The sequence below is a fragment of the Solanum verrucosum genome, unplaced genomic scaffold, assembly GCF_900185275.1.
Source record: "Solanum verrucosum unplaced genomic scaffold, falcon-dt-bn FXZP01000273.1, whole genome shotgun sequence".
Lineage (NCBI taxonomy): Eukaryota > Viridiplantae > Streptophyta > Magnoliopsida > Solanales > Solanaceae > Solanum > Solanum verrucosum.
The window spans coordinates 796,353-822,953 of record NW_026020163.1 but is presented as its reverse complement, the minus strand read 5'-3'; the positions used below and the strand labels follow the sequence as shown (position 1 = coordinate 822,953).

Below are 26,601 nucleotides of genomic sequence, written 5' to 3'. Positions count from 1 at the left end.
GTGTATACCAACAACAATACCCAATGAAATTTCACTAAATAGGGCCTGAAGAAAGCATCGTATACGCAGACCTTACCACTATCTCATGGAGATTAAAAAAACTCATTATCATATGAATTTTTCGTACGCAATCTTATTATGCATTTATTTGAATGGAAAAGAAGAAAGACAGTGGTGGGAACTGTAGCATAGTCAAAAACAAGTGGACAGTCACTAATAATTGTTAAGGAGACAATTAGTATGAAATTTTCAATATTTCTGACAGGTCTCAAGATTCGAATTTCGAAAGTTAATTTCATCAGATCTGTAGACGACACAACCATGTGACAACTAAATTAGAAAATTTGATTTCAGATCCCAATTGAATCAACCTAACAAAATTACTTTAGAATAATAAATCAAAAGAATACAATAATTAACCCCACATTTCTCTTATTTATTCAAGGCCATGATTCGTCCGACCTTTATTTAGCGTGACGATAATATAAATTAAACTTAAATAAAACAACAAGAATTCATATAATCAGTTTCAGCTTGATTGGCATGTAAGGTAATTGTTGACGTTAGTACATCTACATTTGTAAAGAGGTCGAGTGTTGACACCTCTTTTCGTATTTACTATATGACACGATTCGAATCAACGCCTCTCATGTTAAACTATACAACAAGAACATAGTAGAGTTTATACAGACCCTACGCCTACACCCCTTACCCAAGGGAGGTAGAGAGACTATTTCATAAGACACTCAGCTCAAGTGCAACAACAAATTGGAGCATTTGTTTGACTATAAAAATTTCTCATTTAGAGTAAAATGGAAGTATAAAGTTTGATTGTTTTCAAAATGTTTTCAACGGAAATAGTGTCATATAAATCGGAATGGAGGGAATAGGATCTAAGATACTGCACAGATCATAGGGTAATAAAGTGCATGTAGTGGATACAAACCTGGAGAGGCATTGACTAGCTTCTGAAACAACTGAGTAAATCAGGAACTTCTGGAAAGTTTCGCGTGCGTATTTCACTCACCATACAGTTTAACAGTCTGAAATATGCATACGACTAGCTATAGTATACAAGATTACAAGGTATCTATCTCGGAAGCAAAGTATTATAAAGCACTGGAAAATATGTTAAAAGCTTATTTCATCATATTTGCATTCCTTTCAGTTCCTGCAACTAACCAGCTGTATTAGCAGGTTATGGAAGCGATTAATAGATGGGAGTACCGAGCACTGCAAAAATAACAATACTGCGAAAGGGGAAGTGTAAATAAGGTGTCAGCAGCCTCGATTCTTTCTTGGTCATTAAGATGGGTGTTGGAAAGTGAACAGACATCCATAACAATACGAGAACGATGGTAGGTCAAAACTTGTGGAAACAAAGCTTCATTACTTGCCTTATCTGCCAAACCAAGCCTTTTCTTGGCAGACAAAAATGTTCAACTAGCACCTGAAAGCTTCATCCCATCTATAGTCAACAAACCTGCAAGATCAATAGAGCAAAAAGTAGCAAAATTACTGGCAGTCCCCATTAACATTTGAGCATTAGGGTAATAATATGTAGAACGGATATGTTTATATGAATATATATCATGCCTTGACTTCGGATTTGCACACGATAATAATTGAGCTGCAATTCTATCTATTCAGAGCCTGCTAATAAGTATTGGGGAAAATCTTTACGCTATTGCATCAATACCTTGAATAGAGAAATCACAACATTTTAGGCTAATTTTTGCACTATAAGAATTTGAAATAACTTGGAAGTGGGAAGGGTCTCTCTGTACATATTCGTGTACACTAGCAGATGTCATTCAGATGTGCATAAAATACAAGATGGTGCAGCATTTGCTCCAAAAATTGCACATAGCAAGAAGCTAAGCCTCAGGAAAAAAATTATCAAGGACATCAAATCAACAAAGTCATCACTATATAAAAAGAGAATTGCCAACAAACTAATCTGCGTAGTTTGATAATATGCATCAAGAAGACCTGAAATACAGATAAAATATACGGAAACAATCATAGTTAGGAAAATAAGATCCTACAGTTATAAGCAATACAAACAAATTTTTTAACATTCCAGATACAGCTGTAAAAAGATTCTATTAAACTAGGCTTCAGTCAGTCATCTTTCAGGCATTCAGGATCAAGGATAAAGAGCGACGAGTTTCAAAAAGAAGCTGCATTGCCCAGGCCCAGAATATAATCCAGCCCACTGACGTCAACCTATCCTTCCACCATGTCTTCCACTTAGAAAACAAAAGGGCTCAAGAACTAAAGATAGACTTATGTTTCCCCAGCCCTACTCCACAGATGAGCTAGAACAAATCTTTTATGGGAAAAAAGGATAAGGAAAAAGAAAGCATTCAATTAAGGGAAAAAATGAAAAAAAATTTATGCCCCTTTTTAAGCACTACCACCATCAACGTGAAGAACTGTGTTGTCAGCACAGTAAATTCCTTAATACCGCACCTTAAAATTATCATGACAGATAAAATAGGATACTAGAGAATGAGTGTCGATATAAAGCTTCAAGCAGATCAGAGAAAATATTGTATTAGCAAGAACTCAAACATGATAAGAAGACTCCAAATTATAATATTTTTCAGAGAAAGTCTATGTTAAGAAAAATGTTGGGTTGCTATGGATTGTTCATTCACAAAAGGACATAACTCATGTCTCATACCATCTATATCACCTATCTTCACAGGGAGATAAGGTAGGTGGTTAAAACTTGAAATAGTGCAAACACAGAAAACAAAATGAATTTATGCCTCAAACCCAAAATGGGACCAACCAAATACATACATCATAACTGTCAACCCAGCAAACAATCCATATCATTGTATTGCTCCAAAGAGATACATGAGGTAGTTGAAGGAGAGCAACCACATAAAATAAATAAGTTACTTTATGCTTAACTCACGATTGATCCTTACACTTATACATGGTAAAGTTGACATCCACCATACACATGTAAGTTTAAGGGGAGAAAATGGAAATGACATACAATAACTCTTGAAAGAAAATGATATGGCAAACAACAACTATTACGGCTTAGTCCAAATAAGTAAAGGAGGAGAATGATATGTAAACAAAAAAAAGATAGTCAAGTTCATATTCCCCCGTTCCCTTCACTCTCCCCACAGAATGAATTTCTAAAAATCATGACATGCCTTAAAAATATGAATGGTCAAAATTATCACTTTCATATGGGAGTCCGGAATACATAAAGGTTATCTCATGTTGTAAGACCTCAAAAACCCTCAAACATTTTGAAGAGTACTAAGATTTGCTTAAAAATTAGCAATGCTAGATGAAAAGTACTTCAGTGGTAGGTCTGAGCTAGGGCCAGTGACTGAGACAGGAGCTTCGGGTGGGCGAGGACCGATGACAGCTATGTTGCATCGACTTTTATATTTTAGAGTGGAAGGAAAGTTTATTTCTCTCTTTATCTTGAATACATCAGAGAACTTTATTTCTCTTCGACTTCCATTTCTGAACCTCAATGCAAAATATATCTTCTTGTGGTAATGCATACTTCTATATACCTGTGAGGCTGGGGATGAACTAAATAAAAGTCACAATAATTTTGGGTGCCATTGATACAAATTGATCCCTGGTAGTACACTAATTGTGTAATATGTTGAATGAATATTGACTAGTTTAGGTCCTAAGGATAACATAAAACTTCCCAGAATTTAATACTGATTTTGATAAAATTCAATAAATTCAGTACAGCAGGAAAGCTTTTTCAATAGGAAAACAACATACAAGTGAAATGAAACTTAGCTAACCTCATGCTACTCCAAAAGTTTGAAGCCTATCACAGTGAGGAGTTGGGTACTTCCTGTTCCATTGTCGCCTCTGGAGTTCTATATGACAGTAACGACCAAGCATATTTTTGTAATCCCTAATAACATGGTCTTCAATGTTATCTCGATCAGGACTACCAAGAGGATACTTCTGATCAAATTCATGCGATTTAACAAAATATTCTACTCCATGTTCTTCGGTCATCTTCCTAAACTGATATTGGTAGTTCTTCTGCAAAGAATACTCAGGCTCCGAGAAAGGAAGATAAGCAAGTAAGATGATGATTAAAAATGGCAATAACTGAAGGAGGAGAAGGAAGTTGGGCCCAGTGGAACCTAAATCCTCTCTCTGGGGAGCAGCATTTGTTCTTGTCCTGTAAACATGAGCTGTCCTAAACATATCGGAACGACCAAAAAATGCTCTGAAAATCTCATCAGGATCAAAATCATCATCATAATAGCTGTGCCCAGTTCTCCTCCTGCGCCTAACATTATGCTGTTGATTATACTCGAAATCCTCAGCCAAACCTGTCTGGTCATACTGCCTCCTTGAATCATCATCACTCAAACACTTAAATGCCTTGGATACTTTCTTAAATGCCTCTTCAGAGCCTGGAGCCTTATTTTTGTCGGGATGAACTTTCAATGACAGTTTCCTGTATGACTTCCTAATCTCCTCAACTGAACAACCCTTCTCTAGACCAAGAATCGCGTAATAGTCCTTCTTAGTCTTAATTTGCCTAATCAACTGCACATGTTCGTCAGTATAGTTCCTCTCCCCATCGGATACCTCATCAGACTTAACACGACTCGTGTCATTTTTCATATTTTCAACATTTCTAACCTCACTTGAGGACTCAGGAGTTGATGACTCCAGATTTTCACAAGCAGCCAAAAGATCTTCCACAGATAGATCATTGTTAAGGCGCCGTGCAATTCTGATAAACTTGAGTGCTTTCTGCTTATTGCCAGTTGCAATGGCCTCCTTGGCAATACCAATGCACCTTAAAGCCTCATCCTTGTTACCTTCCATTCTAGCGTTCAATGCAACAACTTCAACTCAACTTGACAAGAAACTCTAAAACAGAAAATCACAGCTCTGAAACAAAAATGCGATCTTCTAGAGATCACAATACTCAGAGAGATACAAGCGCTTGCAATTTCAATTCACCTGATAACCAAAAAATACCAAACAAATTACTCAAAATAATCACACAAAAACATGCATGAGCACTTTACAATATTAGTCAATATCAGATCAATCAAGACAAGAAAAAAAAACACAATCTACTAAAGATTGTGATAAACATACAAAAGCTGTGATTTAAAATTGATTTGACTACCAAAATGCATAAGAGATTGCTCAAAATTAGCACACGCGCATGTAATGAAGCATAATAGTGTTGATCAATATCACAAAATCTGAAAATAGGACGAATAATGAAGCAAAAAACGAGATGTGGAATATTATGGCTTGAATTTTTTATAATTGTATTACTAATAAACTAAATCCACTCAAAAATAAACATACTACAAGGATCACAATACACACGAAAAATAGTGCCTGCAATTCAATTCACCTTACCACAAAAGATATCCAGTCAACACTCAAAGTCACCCAAAACTCTAATGAAGCAATAATTCGACAAGATATTAACTATTAGGTCTTAAATCATCTACTAGAAACCACAATACTCAGGGAACCAACGATTGCAATTCAATTTTTCTATATCATAATACCTAAGAAAATTGCAAAATTAACAGACAAAAACTTGTAATGAATCAGAATATCGATGAGATACGAAATTGGAACTCTGTTTATTTAAGATTGTATGACAAATAAGATGTATCCAACCAAAAATACACATCTTACTAGGATCAAGAAATATAGGGAGAAGGAACTATTGCAAATTCAACTCACCTAATCACCAAAATACCAAACAAGTTACTTAATATTAACACACAAACAGAAAATGAAAATTAGGCTTCATTGGTTGAGAAATAAATGAACATCTGATAAAAGATACAAATTCTACTACAGATCATGATACGCAGAGAAACCGTGACTGCAACTCAACTCAACTCACTGCCAAAATACCAAACAAATCACTCAAAATTATTACAGGAACACATTGAACTGTTATTATGTATTACACACGAACTAAATCCACTGAGAAAGAGAAATTCTAATAGGGATCAGTATCACAATACACAGAGAAGCAGACCAGTTCACTTCCCCTAATTACCAAAATACCAACCAATTTCTTCAAATCACACACAAACATGTAATGTAGCAAAAACTGATGAGATATTGAAAAATAGCGATTGAACTGCCAGTAGTTGTATGACAATTAATTAACTCTACTGAAAAATACTTGTTCTACTAGGGATCATGATACACACAGGAGTGTGATCGCATATTCAATTTTCCCAATTACAAAAATACCCAACCAATTGCTCAACTTCACATATAAACATGTAATGAAGCAAAAAATTGATGAAATATTGAAAACTAGTGCTTGAACTGCCAATAACTGTATTACAAATGAAGTAAATCTACTGGAAAATACTTGTTCTACTAGGGATCACAATACACACAGGAGAGTAATCGCAATTCATTTTCCTTAATTAGGAGAATATACAACCAATTGCTCAAACTTCACATATAAACATGAAATGAAGCAAAAATCAATGAATTTTTTTTTTCAAAAAAAAGGTTTGAACTGTCAATAACTGTATTACACTGGAGATCACGATAAGACTCAATTTCCTGATTAGGAAAGCATCCAACCAAATGCTCTACTGAAAAATATTTGTTCTACTAGGAATCAGATACACAATGGAGCAGGATCTCAATTCAACATTCCTAATCACGAAAATACCCAACCAATTGCTCAACTTCACATATAAACATGTAATGAAGCAAAAATCAATGAAATATGTAACTAAAAAAAGGCTTAGAACTGTCAATAACTGTATTTACACTAGAGATCACGATACACACACGAAGGAGCCTCGATCGCAATTCAATTTCTTAATTAGGAAAACATCCAACCAATTGCTCAAATTCATATATATATAAACACATAATCAAGCAAAAAAAACATAATCCATAAAATATTGAAAATTAGAGCTTGAGTTTCATGAAATTGAATCGTAAACGAATCTCATCTGAAAATTCCACAAAAACATGATCGGAAAAAACTGTAATAGCTGCTCGGAAACTACTCACCTGCTACCGGAAGTGAAATCGAAAGAGACGACTGACCGACCGGACGGCGAGCAGAGACAGAGGAGATTTTGAGAGTCGCAAAAAATGAGAGATGTGAGCAGATTTGCGGTCTTTATAGTCGGACCAATTCACACGCGCCACATCAGTGAAAGAGTCGTATATTTGACGACGATAATGATTTTTTTTAATTATTCTATTTTATTGTATATATATTACCCATATTTATAAGCCAAACCAGGGCTAGGACCAACACAGCAGCAAATAGTTGTACAAAATGCAACATAAAGTGTACAGTTGATAATGTCATTTCGTACATGTATATGACAATGTCACGTTCTATCTGGAACAAAATGATCATTTCGTACATGTATATGACAATGTTACGTTCTATCCATACAGAAATTCCTTCATCTATTTGCATTTTGACATCACTGGTAATGCTTGATTTGGCTAGAAACAACTTGAATTCCTCAATGTTTGGATGATAACAGCGGCCTCGAGGTTCTGGATATGCACCACAACAGCCTTTCAGGGACTCTTTACTTTTAGAATTGGAAGTGCACTCAAAAGCTTCAACTTTCATGGCAATAAGCCGGAGGGGGAAATCCCACGATCCTTGACCAATTGCAAGCAACTCGATGTTCTTGATTTAAGAGACAATCACCTCAACGACACATTTCTCGTGTGGTTGGGCACTCTGCCAAAGCTGAAAGTTCTAAGTTTGAGATCCAATAAATTGCATGGGTCCATTAGATCTCTACCGACTGGAAACATGTTTCCTCAGCTTAGAATATTAGATCTCTCCTCCAATGCCTTCACAAAAAGCTACCAAGACTCTGTTTCAACATTTGAAAGCCATGAGGACTCTGTTTCAACATTTAAAAGCCATGAGGACAGTTGATCAAACGATGAATGCACCAAGTGATGAAGGGAATCGATATTACCAAGACTCGGTAGCTCTCATAACAAAAGGATTATAGCTTGAAGTTGTGAGAATCTTGTTTTTATACACCACTGTTGATCTTTCAAACAACAAATTTGAAGGATATATTCTAAGTATTATGGGAGATCTCATTGCACTTCGTGTGCTGAATTTATCTCATAATGGATTACAAGTAAAAATATGCAACATTGAAATGAAAAATAATACTTATCAAACAATAAATAAATGTCTATGCCGCCTTTAACCTTCTTGAAGAATTCATCGAATACACTGAAATGACTAATATTCTAGTTCAGATATCTATATTCTCCAAGAAACTACTGTCAATAAATTAACGAAACAACATACATATTCTTTCTCACACAAATAGATTAGTTTTACCTCATGAATGTTGAGCAGACTTTTTGTCCAAACGAAAAACTCTCTAGAATTATTTCTCACTTGTTGCGTTAAAAACATAAAATTTCAACTAAAGAATGAAACAAAACCTATAATTTGAGTTCTATCTATATACATATATAACTAAAATTTATTGATCAAGAGAAACATGAAAAATTAGAAGTATAATTTTGTGAGATAAATCAACTCACATGCTATTGTCACCCAAAATGAGAAGACAGCAAAATAATGTATTCTGTGGGGAAAATCATGTATATAATTTTATCAATGGAAACTCTTCAAATTCTTTAACTTAAAATTAAATAAGAGATGTTTTGAAATGTTTGGACTTCATTTATTTGAATGACTTTTTATCTTCCATTATATCTTTATTACTTTAAAGTTTATTATCTAATTATTTAGTAGAATATACTTTTACATTTTTTATATTTTAAAAAATAGAAAAAATATTTAAGTGAAGGGCAAAATGGTAACTCAACTTTGAGGTTAGGAGCTTCGCTTCTCACTTATAATAATATATGATGATATGATATATGATATATGATATGATAATGGAAGGAATCAGTTTTCGTCATCAGAATCGAAGTTTTGCCTTCTCCTTAGAGACTCAATCACTTCAGGAGGCTTGTCTCCTCTGCTTAATGCTCCACCTGAATGAGACTTGAGCCTAGGTGCCTTCATTGCACTTAGTGGTGGTGTTGATGTTCCTCTATTGACTTCCCTGAGCACTGACCGAGCTGCGACAGCTGCCACTGCATCTGCCATGGCTGAAGCAATTTTTGTATTGCCCTCATCAGATTTCTTGTTCATGAAGCTTGAAGTTGTAGGATTACTTGGTGACCGATAAAGATCTGGTCTTTGCATGGTTGCAACTGCCTCAGCAGCAGCTGACTTTGCCTTCATTGATTCGTATTTTTGCATGTCGTAAATGAGCTCTTTCTGGAGTTGCTTATCAGCAATCAACATGTCATCAATCTCATTCTTGTAATCCTTGAGGAGGTTCCTAAGGCATTCCATGAGAGAACCAGTGAGAGGACTGTTTTTGCTCTCTAGTAGGCGTTTTAACTCTATAAAAATCGGGATCGTATTCTGGATTAAGCTTTTCTTGACTGCTTGTGTTATTGCTCTTCCCTTTGCTGCTGAGGATGCTCCTCCATCTGCCCCTTCTTCTTCCACATCCGCTGATTCTGTGGTCAATCCACGGCTAGTGGAAATTCGGATCTCCTTACTAGAAAGAACTTGAAACGCATCCTGATCATAATACAATTCAATATGAGTGCCAAAACAAGTTGATTAACCAATAAATTTCTCCAACCGGTGAAGGAATCCTCGTTATCCTCACACAAAAACATGAGATATAGGCTCACTGCTTGGTGAACACAAGACAAAATCTTCTTAGTCCAACATTAAGGAAATCCACGGACTATGGTTTTAGGTGAGATGCACTACTACCCTTTTTTTCACTTCACCTTGAAGCTATATGTAGGTTGGTTAAAGCATTTTAAGCAATCTTCTGTTATGGTTTTAGGTGAGATGCACTACTACCCTTCAGCAATAAATACTGATAGTAACCCCTAATAAACCTTATAAGAAGTCCTTATCGTTTTCCCATTTTTGGGAGCTGAGGTGATTGGTTAGGAATCGGTACCTGCAGAACAGACTGTCCAGTTGCATCCTCGATATTAAGCAAACCATCAGATGCAGCAGCAAGGATCTCTGCACATATTTTGGCAAATGTGGCTAGTAGGTGTTCTGGAGCCATTTGTTTTAGCAATGTCACATATATGTGCATTCTTGAAGACCTAGACTTCTCATCATTTCCTCTGTACAATAGCTAAAGTTAGAAGAGTTTCTTGTTACTGACCAGATAATGACAATAGACAATAACATTATTACCGTATAGAAAAGATCCGGGTCTCATTTCGTGAATTCTGAGGATTACTGGATCCAGTATGAGCATTGCAGTCATTCAGCACAAATATGGCTTCTACAAAACTGTTATAGGCCAAAAGTGGTGCTTTGGCTGCAGAGAAATTGCAAAAAGGGAATAATAAGTTTCGCATGCAAAATATACTTTCAATTGCTAAGTTTACGGAGATACAACCTTTTAATATATTTCCAAATAGAAAATCAGCCAATTGTCTAATCGTCTCTGATTCATCAACAAGAGATAACAGGAACCGAAGGAAAAGCACTCCTCTCCACTTGACATAGTCTCTCTGAGTACAAGAAAAGACAGATGACAGTTAACCAAAGCTATATCAAGATCTTGCATAAAATTTAGAAAGAGAATGACTTCAGGAGTGTACCTGCAATAGTCTGGATAGTAGTATAAATGTCTGCCTTCTAACAAGTTCACATGGATCACGTAGGCACTTGGTGATTTTTGATAGGTAACTTTTTTATTAAGAATTGCACATAAAAATTATGTCAGGGAAAATGATCTGTGCAAGCTGCTATAGACATGCTTATGAATACAAATGGACTCACCAGTCGACTAGAGCAGTATACCGTACACAGAAATCTGCCATCACTGCAACTATGTTGTTGCGGAGGGAAGCACAATCACCCTTCTCAAGCTCCTGGGAAACATAATGAAAGAGAAAAGTGTCAACAGCGGAAATTATATTGTCGAGTTTTTTTTTGGGCTGAGCAGAATCTTAATCCATAGGAACAAGCCTTACCTGGACAAACAGAGGAATGTAGCGCTTTGCGAGTTTCCCATCAGTGAGGCAGATCTTGCCCATGGTTAACCAAGCTTGAATGTACAAGGAAGGAGCAGTCTGTTTTATGGAAATGGAAGCGACTGCTGGTTTTTTAGCTCTAGTGTTACTGGTACCAGAAGTGATTATCGTGTGTAAAATGGGAACAATGGTTGATACATCAGCTGAAGGACAAATAATGACTAGAGATCCAATGGTATGAACTGCAGTTATTGTTTCCGGTAACAATTTAGAGTGTGATGCCACTGTTCTTTTCCCCTTTCCAGTTGTACACCCAAGTGGTGTGACAAAGATAGTTCCGTTTTCTTCCACATTCTTTGACATGTATGCATCTAGCAATCTGGATGCTTTGGATATTAGCTGATTTACCCATTTTGCAACAAGGGAATCACCCTCTTGAGGGTTCAGAGCCTTCCGCTTGCACAAAGTTCTGAGTGCTTTCACATGAGCATTAACCTGCCACAGCCAAGCCATTAACAGATAACAGTTATACACATGCACTAACTTTCTCACCAAGTAGATACTGATGCAAGGTATTACTATAAAATTCCGAAGGTATAATCAGAGGCATAATCTTATTAACGCCAAACCGACTACCTTTGCATTTGTAATTTTATTGTTCTCTATCCATCAAAACTACAAATTTGTGTTCTTAAACTACAACAATTATTGTTGGAAGTTTAATATAAATATGCTTGCAGTAGGCTTACATATTATAAAAGCTCAATTTTACTCCTTTAGAGTTTCAGAATGTAAAAAATAACACATCTTAATTTTGCAAAGTTGCTACACTCAATCATAGAACTAATTTATATGCACCTCATTATCCTATGTAAATCAAAAGTTTCCAGGCATTTTCCCTTAAATTAGTCAATTGAAAGTTTTCATTAAGAGAGACCATAAGCCTAAGGAATATTGTCTATCAATTATTAGAGCATAGACATATGTAATAAACCATAGTAGCTGGTGGATTCCGAAATACTGAATAATAAATCCATTGCTAGAGGTTAGGCATTTTGAAGTTGTTCAGGAAAGCAGAAACAAAAATGTATTCTAGCACTTTCATATCAATGCTTCCTTTCAAGAAATTTGAAATCAAACCGCAGGCAATCAGTTAAGTGAAGCACCTAGATTATAAAGAGATTTGTCAAACTTGTTGGAAGTCGGCTAAAGCAACTCACATACAAATTACATATAATCTCTACAAATGTAAGAAGGGAAGGACACAAGAAAGTATAATGTGAAATGTTACTGATGGCAGATACCTCTGTCGAATGCATGTTGAACTCCTCTAAACGTTGAAGAAGGTTATGAGCTAGATCTGCCGCAGGTTCAGGTGGCAGATCCATAGAAACATTAGAGATTGTTTGCAAAAGATGCACACGATCTGCAGCCCATGAAAAAGTGCTTGATGTTGTATTTAGCCCTTCCTCCAGACAACCTGGATCCCATGAGCTATCAGGATCTCCAGTGGCTTTATACTTGTCAAGGAGCTGCCAATGATGATGGAGGAATTCCCAATCCGTAGCTCGGGAAAGGAATGCGGACACCTCTGAGAGTAGAAACCAAGCACCTGGAGGAGCTGTCCACTTATCTATTGGCATGGAATTGCTTAACCACAGAGATTCGGACGACTTAATGATCTTTTGAAGTGTAGTGACAATCTTAGGCTTGAGTTTTTTCTTCTTTCCTAAATTTGTGCAGATCTTCTTCACCCAGGGTGTCACCTCTCCATCACATATCTCTCTCAATATACCTAAAACTCCTTGAGGATATAACAATTCCATTTTCATCTCTAAGGCTGCTGCCTTGCCATTTGAATTACCCTCAGATGCATGATTCAGGAGATTGCTGGATCCAGATCTACAAATACGGTCGAGAACCAACTCTAGGAACAGATTCTCACACTCTTCCTGTATGCTAGATTCATTATCAGTTATGAGACGAGGAATGGAATGTAGCCACTCCTTAACTACACTACCTTCTGTGAATATCCTAAATGCCTGTAAAGCAAATATAGACATCAAATGAGATCAAACTAGGTAATAAATGCTATACCACAAAATGAATGGAGAGGAAAGTGAATAATCTGATAAGTACAGAAGAATGTGTATTAATTTGACATTTGAAAACTAGAATTAAAGGAAAAGCAGAAGGCACAAAGTGGATAACATTGGTGCAAGTGCACCCATTTTCCTAAAAAATGGTCAAAAGTGACAGAAACCTAGAAAGACAAATGGAGAAAGACGCGGGCTTGATTCATGTGGTTCTCAAGTCAAGTAAGCATAATGTGTGTGCGGAAAAGGTAAAAGTGAACAAATGTTTGGAGACACTGGCAAAAAAGATACCACGAGTATGCTACAAGTAGCTGAAAATGAGACTATGGTATTCTTTCCTCAAATAAGGGGAGAAAAAGTTCATATAACTAAGCAGTTTGCTCCATGACCATGTAGAGATAATGGTAGTGTAATGCATTTTTTTGGATCAATGGCATCTTTACTGCCAATTAAAGAAGATCAGAAGTTAGAACTACGTATGCGTGGGAAAGTGTGAACAGAATTTATCACCAGCTCCATAATAATGCATCCCCAATCTGTCTTTTATTTTGTACATGATAACCATAAAATATCTAACCGATGATCCAGGAAACCAAATGGAGGTCCACTTTTAACTGTTAGCAACATCAATACCAATCAATCAATTATGCCTGAAACTGGAACCAATTGTTATTAATAAGACTGATTTCTTTTAACATGTCTAACTTGCTACAAACCATTCCGCCTCACAAAATTTAGAGCAGTTACAACTTCTCTAAGCAGCAGATGCTAGACTTTGAATCAAATCTCTTCATTATAGAAACTTTGCCTACCATCTATTTAGCTAGAAGCAACAGCACACCCAGTGTAATCTCACAAGTGGGGTACAGAGAGGAGGAGTGTACAAAGACCTTACCCCTACCTTGGGAGGTAGAGAGGTTGCTTCTAATAGACCCTTGGCTTAACTGAAATAAACCAGTGTAATAACAATATAAATTGCACATGAATTACTTCACCTCTGAAAGAGCTGAAATTGCTGCTTTCCTTATGCTAACAAGTGGATCAGAACATGCCATGCCCAATGTCTTGAGAAAGTCTTCATCCGGAGCACTGTCTGAAAGAGATGCCAGCTTGGATATTACAAGAAGAGCAGCCTTCCTGACTGCAGCCTTCTCGTCCATACACCGTTTCTTCAAAATGCTATTCATTACACTTCCAGGCTTATCAGAAACGTCATTTCCAACTGAATCAAACCCCATAAACTTCTTCAGCACAGATTTGCTTTTATCATTCCCAGAGAAAAAACCCACCAATTGAGCCAAATTTGTCAAAGCCCGAGCCCTTATTCCAGCAGTTGCATCAGAACAACGCTGAATCAGCAACTCCAAACAACTCAAGCCCCAAGAACTTTCAACCTCAACATTCGAATCCCACCCAAATGGATCCTTTAGCGACATCATCAATGCTGGAATAAGGTCCACAGCTAATAGTCGCAGATGTGCTTTCCCTTGGCACATCTTCACCACATAACTAGCAAACTCATTTTGATCTTCAAAGTCCATAAACTTGACAATTTCCACAATGGCTTCAACAGCTGCAGCCCTTGGCTCAGCCTTTTCAGGAGCCTTTTGCACTATGTACTTTGGAAAATTCAAAATTGCTTTCTTTATATCATTCGATTCTATCGCCAATCTCATCATTCTATTCACCACAAATTCCAAACTTAAAGTCCTTGCTGGTGATTTAACCAATAGAATTAAAGGCGTCAATGACTTCAATACCTCAACAGCTGAAATCCCTTGATCTCCATGTTCACTCTTCAGTACTTCACTCAAAATCTGATTACACAGCTCACAAAATCTCCCATAAATCCCAGAATTCCCACATAAATCAACTGCTTTAACTGCAATTTCAGCTATAGTTTGTACCAAACTCTTCAAACAATCTGGAAACCTACCCAAATGGACTAAACTCAGTACCAATTTCAACCTATCAAGCACAATGAACAAAATCCTAACATCAAATTCACTCTCATTTTCACCATCCCGAACATTTCTCCCTCCTTTGCGAACTCTCCCCCTCTTCTTCTTCCCCTGACTATTTGACCCCGACCCATCTGGGGAAACCGAAGAGGGTGCCTTAAAACCCTGACGAATTGAACGAAGAAGAGACAAAAACGCCATCGGAGTAAAAAGCGTAAATACAGGAGAATTAGGTGTCAAAAGTAGAGACAAGTAAACCTTCGAAGCCAAAAGCGAAACACTCGAAGGTGAAGAATCCATCGTTGAAGCAATTGAGTTGATTAACGAAGTGGGTGAGAGATTTCTTGAAGATAATCCATCGTAAAAGTCTTCAATATCTATAGGGTCGTTGGTTTTGAGTGTGTGATCCAAAAGGGTTTGTAGATCCTTTAAAGCTGATTCTGACATGGGTGTTTGAGTTTTGAGGTCGTTTACTATTCTCTCTATAGCGTCTTCCATGGAAAATCTACCAGAGAATTTGGAAGCCATGGTTGAGGCTCTACGAAGCTTGAGTTTTTTTGGGTCAAATGTGTAGAGCTTACCTTCTTTGAAATTTTGGTTCCTCCCGCTCAATCGAATATTGGAGCAAAAGGTACAAAATGATCCACTAAGTTTGGATTTCCACTCATAATAGTCCTTCGGGCCGACTCAAGTGGCTATAGTTAGAAGTCCTTATAACAAGTGCTAGTTGTATTTATCTGATCGGGATTAGAGAAAAGTGTGAATGATCGAAAGAAAGTTGTTTTTATCTTCTCCCCTTCTTGACATGAAGAAATGTTTGATAATCACTCGGGTTGATATGTTTTTTCAGTTCTGATATAGAGAAAGTCAATCGGAGAAAGCACTCTTGTGCTACGTAATGTTGATTTGGCAATTTGAGACTTTGCGTAATTTACTTTCATCAAACAAAGAAAGTTGTCATTATCTTCACTTCCTCCTGACATGATGAAATGTTCATAATTCTTCAGGGGCTTATTTGTCCTTTCAGTTTCGATATGGAGAACACCGATTAGAGAAAGCACATCTATAGATTGTTGAATTTAGTTACTCACTTCACAGTTCAATTTCCTCCGTGGGGTGTATACCGTTGTCTAGTGTTGATTCAATAGTTTGTGTAATTTGCTACCGACAAACACTAAATTTCATTTGTCATGTTAGTTTTTATTTTTGATTGTGTATGCTCTTTGATAGGAGAACAAAATGGGAAACCCTATTTTCTAGGGATATCTTATAGACGCATGTCGATTCCCTTTATAGGCTGGGCTAGAATTTTATTGTTCTTGTTGTTTTTGCTTTGTCTTGAGCTCATTTGGGCCAATTTTGTATCGACTTATTTAATTAAATAAAGGAACTTCGAGCTCCACTAAAATTTATCAAAATAAATTTTAGATATTTCTATTTCAATGTAAAAACATATATATTTTACATGACATAAAAAATAAGATTAATAAAGATTTGTCTATAATAGCTTTATAATTTACATGTAGGAATTTAAGGTAGCAATCCAAGTGATTTGTTATCTACCATAGCTATATATGTTTGTGTTTGCATCATTCATCAAAATACAACTTAAAAGTAACAATTTGTATAATATCTTGCACCAAAATGATATTCAATAAAACATTAGTATTACATAGTGTAATTCAATTCGCAAGTACAAAGAATCTAAAATAAATATTAGAGTACAACTTATGATTAATTATTTTTCCTTTTAAGGAAGAAAAGGAAAAAAAAAAAAAACCTAAATGTACTAACACTAGAATCAATACAATCCTATATAGACCAGAAAAAATCATCTAAATTCCTTAACAATTGAACAAGACAGTACCATTCAGGACTTGTTTGGTACGAGGGATAAGCAATAATTAATTTTAGGATGAATTTATTTCATATTTAATTGGAATAAAATCATGAGATCAGTTATCTTGAAATTGTAACATTATTTTTATCCCACACTAAGAATAAAATAACAATTTTGAAATAATCAATTTCAAAATAACTTATTCCACAGCGAAATAAGCGGTTAAGGTTGTCTATTTCTTTGGTTTATTATTCTTCACAATCATCACAGAACAATTAGCATGGTGGGAACAATAATCACTTACACTGCCCAATACAGCCCTGCATCATTTTAAAAAGAAAATAAAATAAAACATCCAACAAAAAATTTTCAAGAAAAATAAGTAGTAGTATAAAAAATCAGAGTTTATGTCCTATGCTACCTTGTTCGGACTCTTCAAAAATATTATCGTGCCAAAAATTTTAAAATATACTATTTTTAAAGCATCAAAAATGCACTCCTCGGTATATTTTGAAGTACAAAGTATTGTTGTGTCAAAATCTTCAAAAATATACTTCTTCAAATCCAATACGCACCTTTAAATTTTTTTGAATAATTCCAGCATCAATCCTGTACACCGCCAATATATATAAACATAACTTAATCTACACTATCATTTTAAGTTAACAACATGTAATTAACTCATCATATCAAGTGTTCCGATATGGTAACTTAGAAATAGAACAATAACTTATTAGAACTGGTTAAATCATATATATTCACAGTGTAAATTTTTACTATCGACATATACGTGTTATATATATATATATACCTTTTGAAAGCTCCATAACCATGGCTACCCATGACCAAAAGAGTGGCATGTTGCTTTTCAACAGCATCAACAATAATATTCCTAGCATCACCTTCATATACTTCATATGATACATTTGTTACACCTTTACTCTTGCATAATTCTTTTGCTTTTTCAATAACTTTATCTACTGCCCTTTTAATGTCTGTTTCTATGAGTGTAAGCACATCAATTCTTCCTGCACAAAAACATTAATCAATAATATAATCTATCAAGTATCTATTCTATTTGTTATATGGATCAACGACAATAACATATTCAGTGTCATCTTATAAGTGAGAGTCTTGGAAGCTAATGTGGTATGTGTGCAATTTTATTCCTATCTTGTGAAGAACGAGGGACTATTTTCAATAGATCATTGGCTCAAGTAAATTATATCCTAATCAAGTATCGATAGGAAAATACATGCTAAAAACAAAAGGAGAAGAGAACAATAGCTATAACAAATCATAGGGTAACCGAAGCGAAAACACAACATGTGATAACAAAATCGAAGAATAAAATAGTAGAATGATAAAAATAATAACAATAGTGATAAGGGAACTAGACAACACATGACTTTGCTATATGAATCGTTAACATATTATGTTGTATGATTAGATTCAATGGATCCAAGGTAAAACAAGATCACTTCTTATGAACTCGTTGAAAATGATTTCATTTGATCCCTTTTTTTGAGAGAATTTGCCAAAATTCGATTGGATTTGAATTGTTTTATTAAATTAATAATGGGGTCAAACGGATCAAAATAATATAACAAATCGATCTTGACTCGACCTATTTTTAACTAACACTCATTTGACACATATATGTTCAACACAAAGGCAAAAAAGGAAGAACTCTATATTTTCATTCGACCCATCCAACCCATTTTAATCCATCAATAGTCTATCTGTCACCTCTTGATTTAACATAAAGACGAATCTACAAAGGATTCTGTATTTCCATCAAATATGCATGTTTTCAACTCAAATTATGTACACATGCACAAAAAATTTTTTATATAGAGAATCACCCTAATTTTCAATATATTGACTCTAAATTCTGAATTCGTTTTATACCTGGTCCAGGCATTCCTACCGAACAAGTAGCATATGCATTACTTTTTGCATGAATAATTACAAGCTTAAATTGAGAAGTTGATGGAGAACCAAAATAATGATCAAGTGTCCATTCAAGAGCATAGAAACTATGATCACTATCATCAATTGCAAAAATCAACACTGATTTTTCACTCATTTTTTTGTGTTTTTTCTTAATCTTCTATCTTTTTATTGCTTAACAATACAAAAGCTTTAATTTATTTGTGTTTGGTTCTATAAAATGTTTATAATGCAATCAAATTAGTGGAGTTAATTATGGATCTAAACTATAACTTGTGGACATTGCTAGGTAGTTAATAAAATTAAAGGTCTCAAAAAAACCACCATGTAGAGAGATGATATCCACAAAGGATAGTTTTTCCAACCTCTTTATTTTCATTGAGAGGTATATATATTATACTTTTTTCGGACATGTAATTTGAAATTCTTAATTAAGTAATATATTTTTTTTGATAAATATAAAAATTCCACAATTTGTGAAAACAAATTAAAACTTCCCCATCTCTTACAATATTTCTTAAAAATGAGCATAACATAATTCATAAATAAGATATTGAAATATCCTAGGGCGCCGTATTAATGCATCACATATCTCCATGTTTTATTTTATGAACAAATCCATGTGATTTCATGTTATTCCAAACTTTTAAATACACATAATTTACTAGTAATTAATAACTAATTATTCTTTGATATATCGAACATTCGTGGAAAACAACATAGGAATACTATATGATTAATTCATATTCATCATCAGAAAAAAAATAAAAATGGGTCAAAAAGTGGGGGTGCTGGCAAGCAAGGAACAAAGTGACGCATTAGACATGTCCATGTCATTGGCCACTACCTTCTAAATTACATAATCCATGTCGGTGGCCATTACTTCTAACCTGCCGAGAGATAATTCAACTCTGAGAAGTGACACACTTGCAGGCATTGGTGTTTCTTTTGAAACCAACGTAGAAAAACTATATGATTAATTCATGTTCATCAGGAAAAAAAAAAAAGTCAAAAAATAGGGGTGACACACGCGTAGATATCGGTGTTTCTTTTAAAACCAACATAAGAATACTATATGATTAATTCATGTTCATCAGAAAAAAAAAATAAAAAATCAAAAAGTGGGGGTGACACAAGTAGGCATTGGCGTTTCTTTTGAAACCAACATAGAAAAACTGTATGAATTAGAAAAAAAAGTGGGGGTGCTTGACAAGCGAGGAACAAAGAGACCATCGAACATTTTCATGTCAATGGCACCTACCTTCTAACTATATGATTAATTCATGTTCATCAGAAAAAAAAAAAAAAAAAAATCAAAAAGTGGGGGTGACACAAGTAGGCATTGGCGTTTCTTTTGAAACCAACATAGAAAAACTGTATGAATTAGAAAAAAAAGTGGGGGTGCTTGACAAGCGAGGAACAAAGAGACCATCGAACATTTTCATGTCAATGGCACCTACCTTCTAACCTGCCGGGAGATAATTCAACTCTGAGAACTGACACACGCATAGGCATCGGTGTTTCTTTTGTTTGGCACAACTGGAGGAAAACACCGGGCAAACACCCCCTTTGAATTAATTTTCTGGTTACAGAAGAGTAGGTTTCAGGGTTGGGACGGGAATCGCGTGCAATTCTCAGCTCCACACCCCCACAGTGAACTCTCTAATTTTGCTTTTACTTTTAAACCACTATTTTTCGTACTTACTATCCGATGTGGGACAATAGCATCATATATTTCACTATATATATATATACTATTAATAAGTATCAAAAACTATCAAACCAATAAATAATCTCCACGTAGACTAAGACTATTATTGTAAATTTTATTTCCTTTATTCTTCACTTCTTTCCTTTAAGTGAAACGTAACGTATATAATTTTACGCAAATCCATGTCATTTTACTTTCAAGTTTCACAATATATCAATGCACAAATACTATTCCTTTCGTTCACTTTTAAATTGCCATAACTTCATTTTTTAGAACTTTGACTGACATTTTATAATGTATTTTTTCATCATATTGATATATAAAAAATTACAATTTATAGTATTTTTCGTATAGTTTTTGAATATCTAAATTCTTTGTTTAAAATATCGAATTAATATAATCTAATTTAACTTTCGAAAAAATCAACATGACAATTAAAAATGGACTGATGGAGTATTTCTTACCAAATGAGCATAACACAATTCATAAATAAGTTACTGAAATATTCTAAAGCGCCGCATTAATAAATCACATATCTATATATTTTATTTCATGAACAAGAACTTGCTGTTACATGCTATTCAAAACTTTTAAATACACATAATTTATTGTTAATTACTATCACTATTCTTTGATATAATCCTTCCGTATGAATACGAAAAAAAAAAATAGATAAAAAATATATCAAAACCGCCAAAATAGAACAGAAGAAGAAAAGCCCTTTCCCCCCAAATCAGAAGATTTTACTTCGTTTTTGTTCAAACTCAACATTAGCGGTGTTTTGATGATTTCTGAGCAAATTGAAGAATTTCTACTTCAATGGGAGCGTTAACGAGCAACAGGAAGCGAGGTAATGATTTCTTCTCTTCGAATTGCAAAACCCCACTTTCAAATTTGTCCAAAAAGCTCAAACTTTCAGCCCTAAATCCACCATTATCAAGTAAATCAACTGTACAAAGGTTTTTCAAGTACCCAGATCCGATAAACCCAATTCGAAGAGAAGTTCATGCTCCTTGTAGGAAATTGAGATTTGGGTTTAAGCAAACGAAGTCGAACACTGTGAATTATAAGGGTGTTTCGGAATATTCTGGTTCTGAAATGGGTAATTGTCTATCGAGAAAGCATGAAGAAACTAAAAGAAGTGATTTTGATGGTTTGAGGAAAGATATTGAAGTGATAGATATTGATGGTGATGATGCTAAAGAGGGGTTTTTTGAGGATTCGAGTATTGCGGAAGTGGAAGCTTGGGGTTGTAAAAAAAGTGATTTAGATATTGCTGCTGCTAATGGTTTGGAGGATTCGAGTATCGAGGAATCAGAAAGATGGGGTTGTGAAAAAAGTGATCTTTTGGGCCAGGAGGTTGATGATGATATGAAGATTTTGGATGGTTATGATGGTAAGGATTCATCCGTGTTAACAATGGGTTTGGATGATGGAAATTTGAAGGAAGAGAGTGTGGGAAAGATGATAGAATCATTAGCTATGAACCCCACGCCGGATTCCTACTTCTATGTCCCTTTGTATAAGAAACTTCTTGGTTCAGTGGATAAAATAAGTGATAAGTTGAAAAGATTACAGTTCCAGATAGGATTGAATGAGAAGAGTCTCGAAACGAATAGGTTGTTGCGGCCTCAAAAGAAAGAAGAACAAGTTATAGAGGTAGCGTGATAGAATCTGCTTTATGATGTGGGTTTACGTGTGTTCATAGTTTAATTTCCTCATTTTGGTGTTTATTAACTTGCAGGATGCGATTTCAGAACCATTTGTGCCTCTAACTGAAGAGGAACATGATGAGGTTGCTTGTGCTCTATCTAAATCCAATCGGTATGATTTGTACACATTTTATTTTGTACGAGGTTTAATTTGCAATCTCTTCATATGTTGTATCTGTCTAATTCTGTGTAGGAGAAAGGTTTTGGTAACCCATAAAAGCTCCAATATTGATATTACTGGAGAAATATTGCAATGTTTGAGACCTGGGGCATGGTTGAATGATGAGGTGATACTTTATGCTCATTTTTCTATTCAGGGCTAGGATAGTTTAAAATTTAGTGAAGCTGAATATGGAAAAGAAGAAAAAATTAGAGTTTTAATGTCATGGATGGATTGCTTTTTTGCAGGTTATCAATGTGTATCTTGAACTGTTAAAGGAAAGAGAGAAAAGGGAGCCCCAGAAGTTCTTGAAATGTCATTTCTTCAACACATTCTTTTACAAGAAGGTCAGTTCGTTGACTTTCAGATCAAAATTTAATTTCTACAACTATTGTCAGCTGATACAGAGGCTTGGTCTATAATAGTTATCTGAAGTGAAAGTGTGGCCTGTTGATTTATGTCTGTTGTCTACTTCATATTAAGAAAAATAAGTTCATTATAAAAGAAAAGTTTTTTAAGTCATGTATATGAATAGAAGATGTTTTTGTCTAAAGTGTGGAAACATCAGATTGTATTTGTATATACATAGATATAAGTTGCTATCCATAGATATTTTTTCTTTCTTTATAACAGACAGTACAGCGACTCCTGTGCCACTCTTCAAGTGCCTATGGTTGGAAATGGTCTGCAATGCTTTCCTGATTTCTGCAGTTGATTAAGATTCTGTATGGAATGTGATGACTAGTGCTTGCAATAAAATGCCATCTCAGTCTGCATATTTGCCTAAACATGTCACACCCTCTTTCCACTGAATTCGCACTTCAAGAGTAGAGAATGAAGTATTTATCTTCTCTATCAGAGTCCTTATCTGATCCATAAGTACCATAGTTGGCAGTTTTTTTTTTTACGAATTATTTCCATAGACCTGATATATTCAAAAAATATTTTATTCGTATACTGATCTGCTTCTGCTTCTTAGTCCATACTCTACTCTTCCATGAATGAACTATGGTTATTGACACTGTTTAGTTTCTCTCTCGTGGTTAACTTGTTATCACGTTTATTAAAAATATCTGATTTTGTTCACATTATAAGGTTGCAATGTCAATTACTGATTATTATCACCTAACTGAAACTATATGTGAGAATTTAATTGAAAATCTGCCTATTTTCGTGGAAATATTACCGCATTTGCAGTTGATAAGTGGCACGGGAGGCTATAACTATCAATCTGTGAGAAGATGGACATCCCAAAGAAAGCTGGGTTACTCCCTCCTTGAATGCGATAAAGTAAAAGTTCTTTGATTTGTTTTCCTGTTCCTACTTTGTTTTGCTATCTGCTGTGTACTAATTTGATTCTCCTAATTTACTTAGATATTTGTCCCTATCCACAAAGAAATACATTGGTGTTTAGCTGTTATCAATAAAAAGGATCAGAAGTTCCAATATCTTGATTCACTCAGAGGAAGGGATAGTAATGTGCTGAAAGTGCTGGTAAGTTTCGTATCTGTACAAAGGAAAACTTGTTGAGACATGTTACCTTGTCTATTCTTGATTTTATTTGTGACTGGGAAAAGGGTGTTGAGGAAAGATCATGTTTCTGGATTTTTTGCTCTAGCTTGATGGGTGTTACAATTTGTTGATATCCATGTGCAGGCTAGTTACTTTGTTGATGAGGTGAAGGACAAGAGTGGGAAACACATTGATGTTAGTTCATGGAAGCAAGAGTTTGTTGAGGACCTTCCAGAGCAAAAGAATGGGTGTGTTGACACTTTGGTCTAATGATTCCTCCCAAACATATTTGCGACTCTGATATTTATTACTGCTATTTTCTGTTAACCTCTTCAGCTGATTTAGTTTTACTGGAAATTGTGCAGTAGTTCTTATAGAAACTTATTCCTTATTAAGTTTTACTTAGTACGAGAAGAAGGCATTTTCTATAGGTTGACCTTAGCTTTGCACTTCCCCTGCCATGTGTCAGTTATTAAGTATACGGGAAGACGCTTTGCTTTGACCTGCTTAACGCTGCTGCAACATTGGCTTTCACTTGGTTGCTATATGGAGTGTCTCTCTACAAGGCATGCGTAGTTGACATTATGCGGATATTGTGGGAAATCTTGGCCTGTTTAAGCATAGCATTGTTCGGCCTCATATTAATAAAGATGGTCCTCCTAATCCATTTAATTCGACGTAATTTCGGGTGGACTTAGTTTAATTTTTAACTTCTAATTACTACATGCTCTGCTAGAAATCACAAATAGAAGTCGAAAAGTATGAAGATTTTTTGCTATTCATGATATAATTCCTTGAAGCCTTATTGACAGTGGATGAGAAATGCTGTATCCTACTGGTGTAGAATTCCTTAAATGCCATTGGGCGCTGCGACATGCTTTGTTCTTTGATTTATTCCAAATGAATTTCTTTCCAGCTTATAGTTGGTTACTTTGCAGAGAAACTTCTTGGCCTTACACAAATTGTTTTCAGAAGAATGAAATGTTATTTTTGTATGCTAAGCCTACATAGAATTACAGTTAATTAAAGCTAGAATGCATAAATGTTTTCTGTAAATGTTCCAACATTCCGCAGTCGGATACATAAATAGGTCATATGTTATATCCAAGTTTGTTATCTGATTAGTGCTGCTATGTGAAGGTATTCTCCTTATTTGAAAAAAAGAGTTATTCTTGTTATTACAGCAAATTGTATTGTGTTTCTTGTGCTTTCCTTGTGAATCTGATTTTAGAGATACTCTGATGCTTCTGAACTCAAATTTATAGCCATTATTCCCCAAATATCTTTAGTCTGTTACTAGATTTTCCTTTTATGCAAGAAAATTGATTTACTTCAGATCTATCTTCTGTTGGTTTTTGTGTGTTATCATTTGATCAGACTGGGAACTTTCGTTGTGAACAGGTACGACTGCGGTGTGTTTATGATAAAAAATGCGGATTTCTACAGCAGAGATATAGGACTTTGTTTTAATCAGGTAAGCTATCTGCTGCATCATTATCTGATGTTTTTTTACCCTCGACACACATCACACATACCAACTCTGAATGAGAAGATAAACAAACGTTGAGTTTTGAGAAAGATAGAATGTAAAAGGCAACTTTCAATTAATAAGAGTACCATGACACATTGATTCTGTATACTTGTATGTTTCTCCAGGCCATAAATAAATTTTGCTGTGCCAGTCCAGCTTGAGATAGGACCATTTGAAATCTCATGATACTCTTGACTATTTTTCATCTTTTAGTGCAATCTGTTCAGGAAAATAAAAGTTTTTTCTGCAAAAATGCCATGACGTGTTTAAGATTAGTTCCAAAAGTCGTTTTTCTTTTTTAAAATAAATTTCATGCCTAGTCAAACACCTTCATATAAAATGAAAAGGAGTGAAGTAGTTTGTTTGCACCATTTGACAATTTGTATACTTGGAAAACTCTCAACTTAACTCATTACTCAATTTTTTTCTGCAAAAATCATGCTAATGTGAAGTCTTAAGTGTTGTTTCCTTTTATCTGTAGGGAGACATGCCATATTTTAGGATGAGGACTGCCAAGGAGCTCTTGAGGTTGAAAGCAGATTAAACAATCTTGAGCTAAGTAGCGTTGACTCTTCACTTTTGATGTTGCACCCGTGTCGGATTCTCCAAAATACACTACTTTTGGAGAATCCGACACACACCTGTTGCCATTTTTGAAGAGTCCAAGCAACAATGCAGTATATCCAGTTTCAACAAAGGAATAGTTATGTTGTTCAATAGTTGGTCGATGCGAAGCCAACTATTTCGTGAAGATCTTTATAGTATGATTTTGTCAGTATATGATATAACTATAAAAACTTGATTTTGTACGTTTGAGTTTGGAACTTGCTTCTTTAGGATGATCTCATTAATCTTGTAGAGCATTCAAATTTCACTCTATTTGGATGAATTCACGAGTTTTAAACATGCGTGATTCTTTCTCCTTTTGTAACTAGTCTCTATAGGTCTATTATTAGTTCCAATATTTGTGGATTTCTGCATATAAATTCATGTTCTGCGTTGAAAGTAGTAGTGGTGTATCCGCCTGCCGTTGCGGTTTTACTTAGCCC

The 26,601-nt window shown here is 35.0% G+C and overlaps 5 protein-coding genes across 9 annotated transcripts in view; 2 read left to right on the top strand and 3 right to left on the bottom strand.

The window, feature by feature from the left end:
* Positions 1-994: 994 nt before the first annotated feature.
* On the bottom strand, positions 995-7,182 carry LOC125828531 (chaperone protein dnaJ 49). Of its 5 annotated transcripts, none has more exons than XM_049507826.1 (3): positions 7,051-7,181; positions 3,801-4,989; positions 995-1,483 (listed from the first exon to the last, which is right to left on the bottom strand). In XM_049507826.1, the coding sequence occupies exon 2, from the start codon at positions 4,849-4,851 to the stop codon at positions 3,802-3,804; it is 1,050 nt and encodes a 349-aa protein (XP_049363783.1). In that variant the 5' UTR covers positions 4,852-4,989; positions 7,051-7,181; the 3' UTR covers positions 995-1,483; position 3,801. The 5 variants fall into 5 exon arrangements, with proteins under 5 accessions (XP_049363783.1, XP_049363787.1, XP_049363784.1 ...); XM_049507830.1 differs by lacking the exon at positions 995-1,483 and adding an exon at positions 1,678-1,699 and having other exon boundaries at positions 7,051-7,182; XM_049507827.1 differs by lacking the exon at positions 995-1,483 and adding an exon at positions 1,854-1,877 and having other exon boundaries at positions 7,051-7,182.
* Positions 7,183-8,946: 1,764 nt separating this feature from the next.
* Positions 8,947-15,794, bottom strand: LOC125828545 (uncharacterized). Its single transcript, XM_049507845.1, has 9 exons — positions 14,168-15,794; positions 12,381-13,118; positions 11,077-11,571; positions 10,883-10,974; positions 10,702-10,789; positions 10,497-10,611; positions 10,289-10,415; positions 10,041-10,215; positions 8,947-9,643 (listed from the first exon to the last, which is right to left on the bottom strand). Exons 1-9 carry the CDS (start codon positions 15,659-15,661, stop codon positions 8,954-8,956), a joined length of 4,014 nt encoding a protein of 1,337 aa, XP_049363802.1. The 5' UTR covers positions 15,662-15,794; the 3' UTR covers positions 8,947-8,953.
* Positions 15,795-17,154: 1,360 nt separating this feature from the next.
* LOC125828714 (universal stress protein A-like protein) lies at positions 17,155-19,118 on the bottom strand. Its single transcript, XM_049508058.1, has 3 exons — positions 18,885-19,118; positions 17,785-18,001; positions 17,155-17,293 (listed from the first exon to the last, which is right to left on the bottom strand). Exons 1-3 carry the CDS (start codon positions 19,060-19,062, stop codon positions 17,206-17,208), a joined length of 483 nt encoding a protein of 160 aa, XP_049364015.1. The 5' UTR covers positions 19,063-19,118; the 3' UTR covers positions 17,155-17,205.
* Positions 19,119-21,348: 2,230 nt separating this feature from the next.
* LOC125828712 (ubiquitin-like-specific protease ESD4) lies at positions 21,349-26,214 on the top strand. Its single transcript, XM_049508056.1, has 9 exons — positions 21,349-22,296; positions 22,382-22,461; positions 22,543-22,636; positions 22,758-22,856; positions 23,707-23,799; positions 23,884-24,003; positions 24,166-24,269; positions 25,423-25,495; positions 26,034-26,214. The coding sequence occupies exons 1-9, from the start codon at positions 21,457-21,459 to the stop codon at positions 26,094-26,096; spliced, it is 1,566 nt and encodes a 521-aa protein (XP_049364013.1). The 5' UTR covers positions 21,349-21,456; the 3' UTR covers positions 26,097-26,214.
* LOC125828715 (heat shock factor-binding protein) overlaps positions 24,749-26,601 on the top strand; it is a 30,279-nt gene continuing 28,426 nt past the window's right edge. Inside the window, exon 1 of the mRNA XM_049508060.1 lies at positions 24,749-24,760. The gene's annotated coding sequence lies outside the window, so the exon portion shown is untranslated. The remainder of the gene's footprint in view (positions 24,761-26,601) is intronic.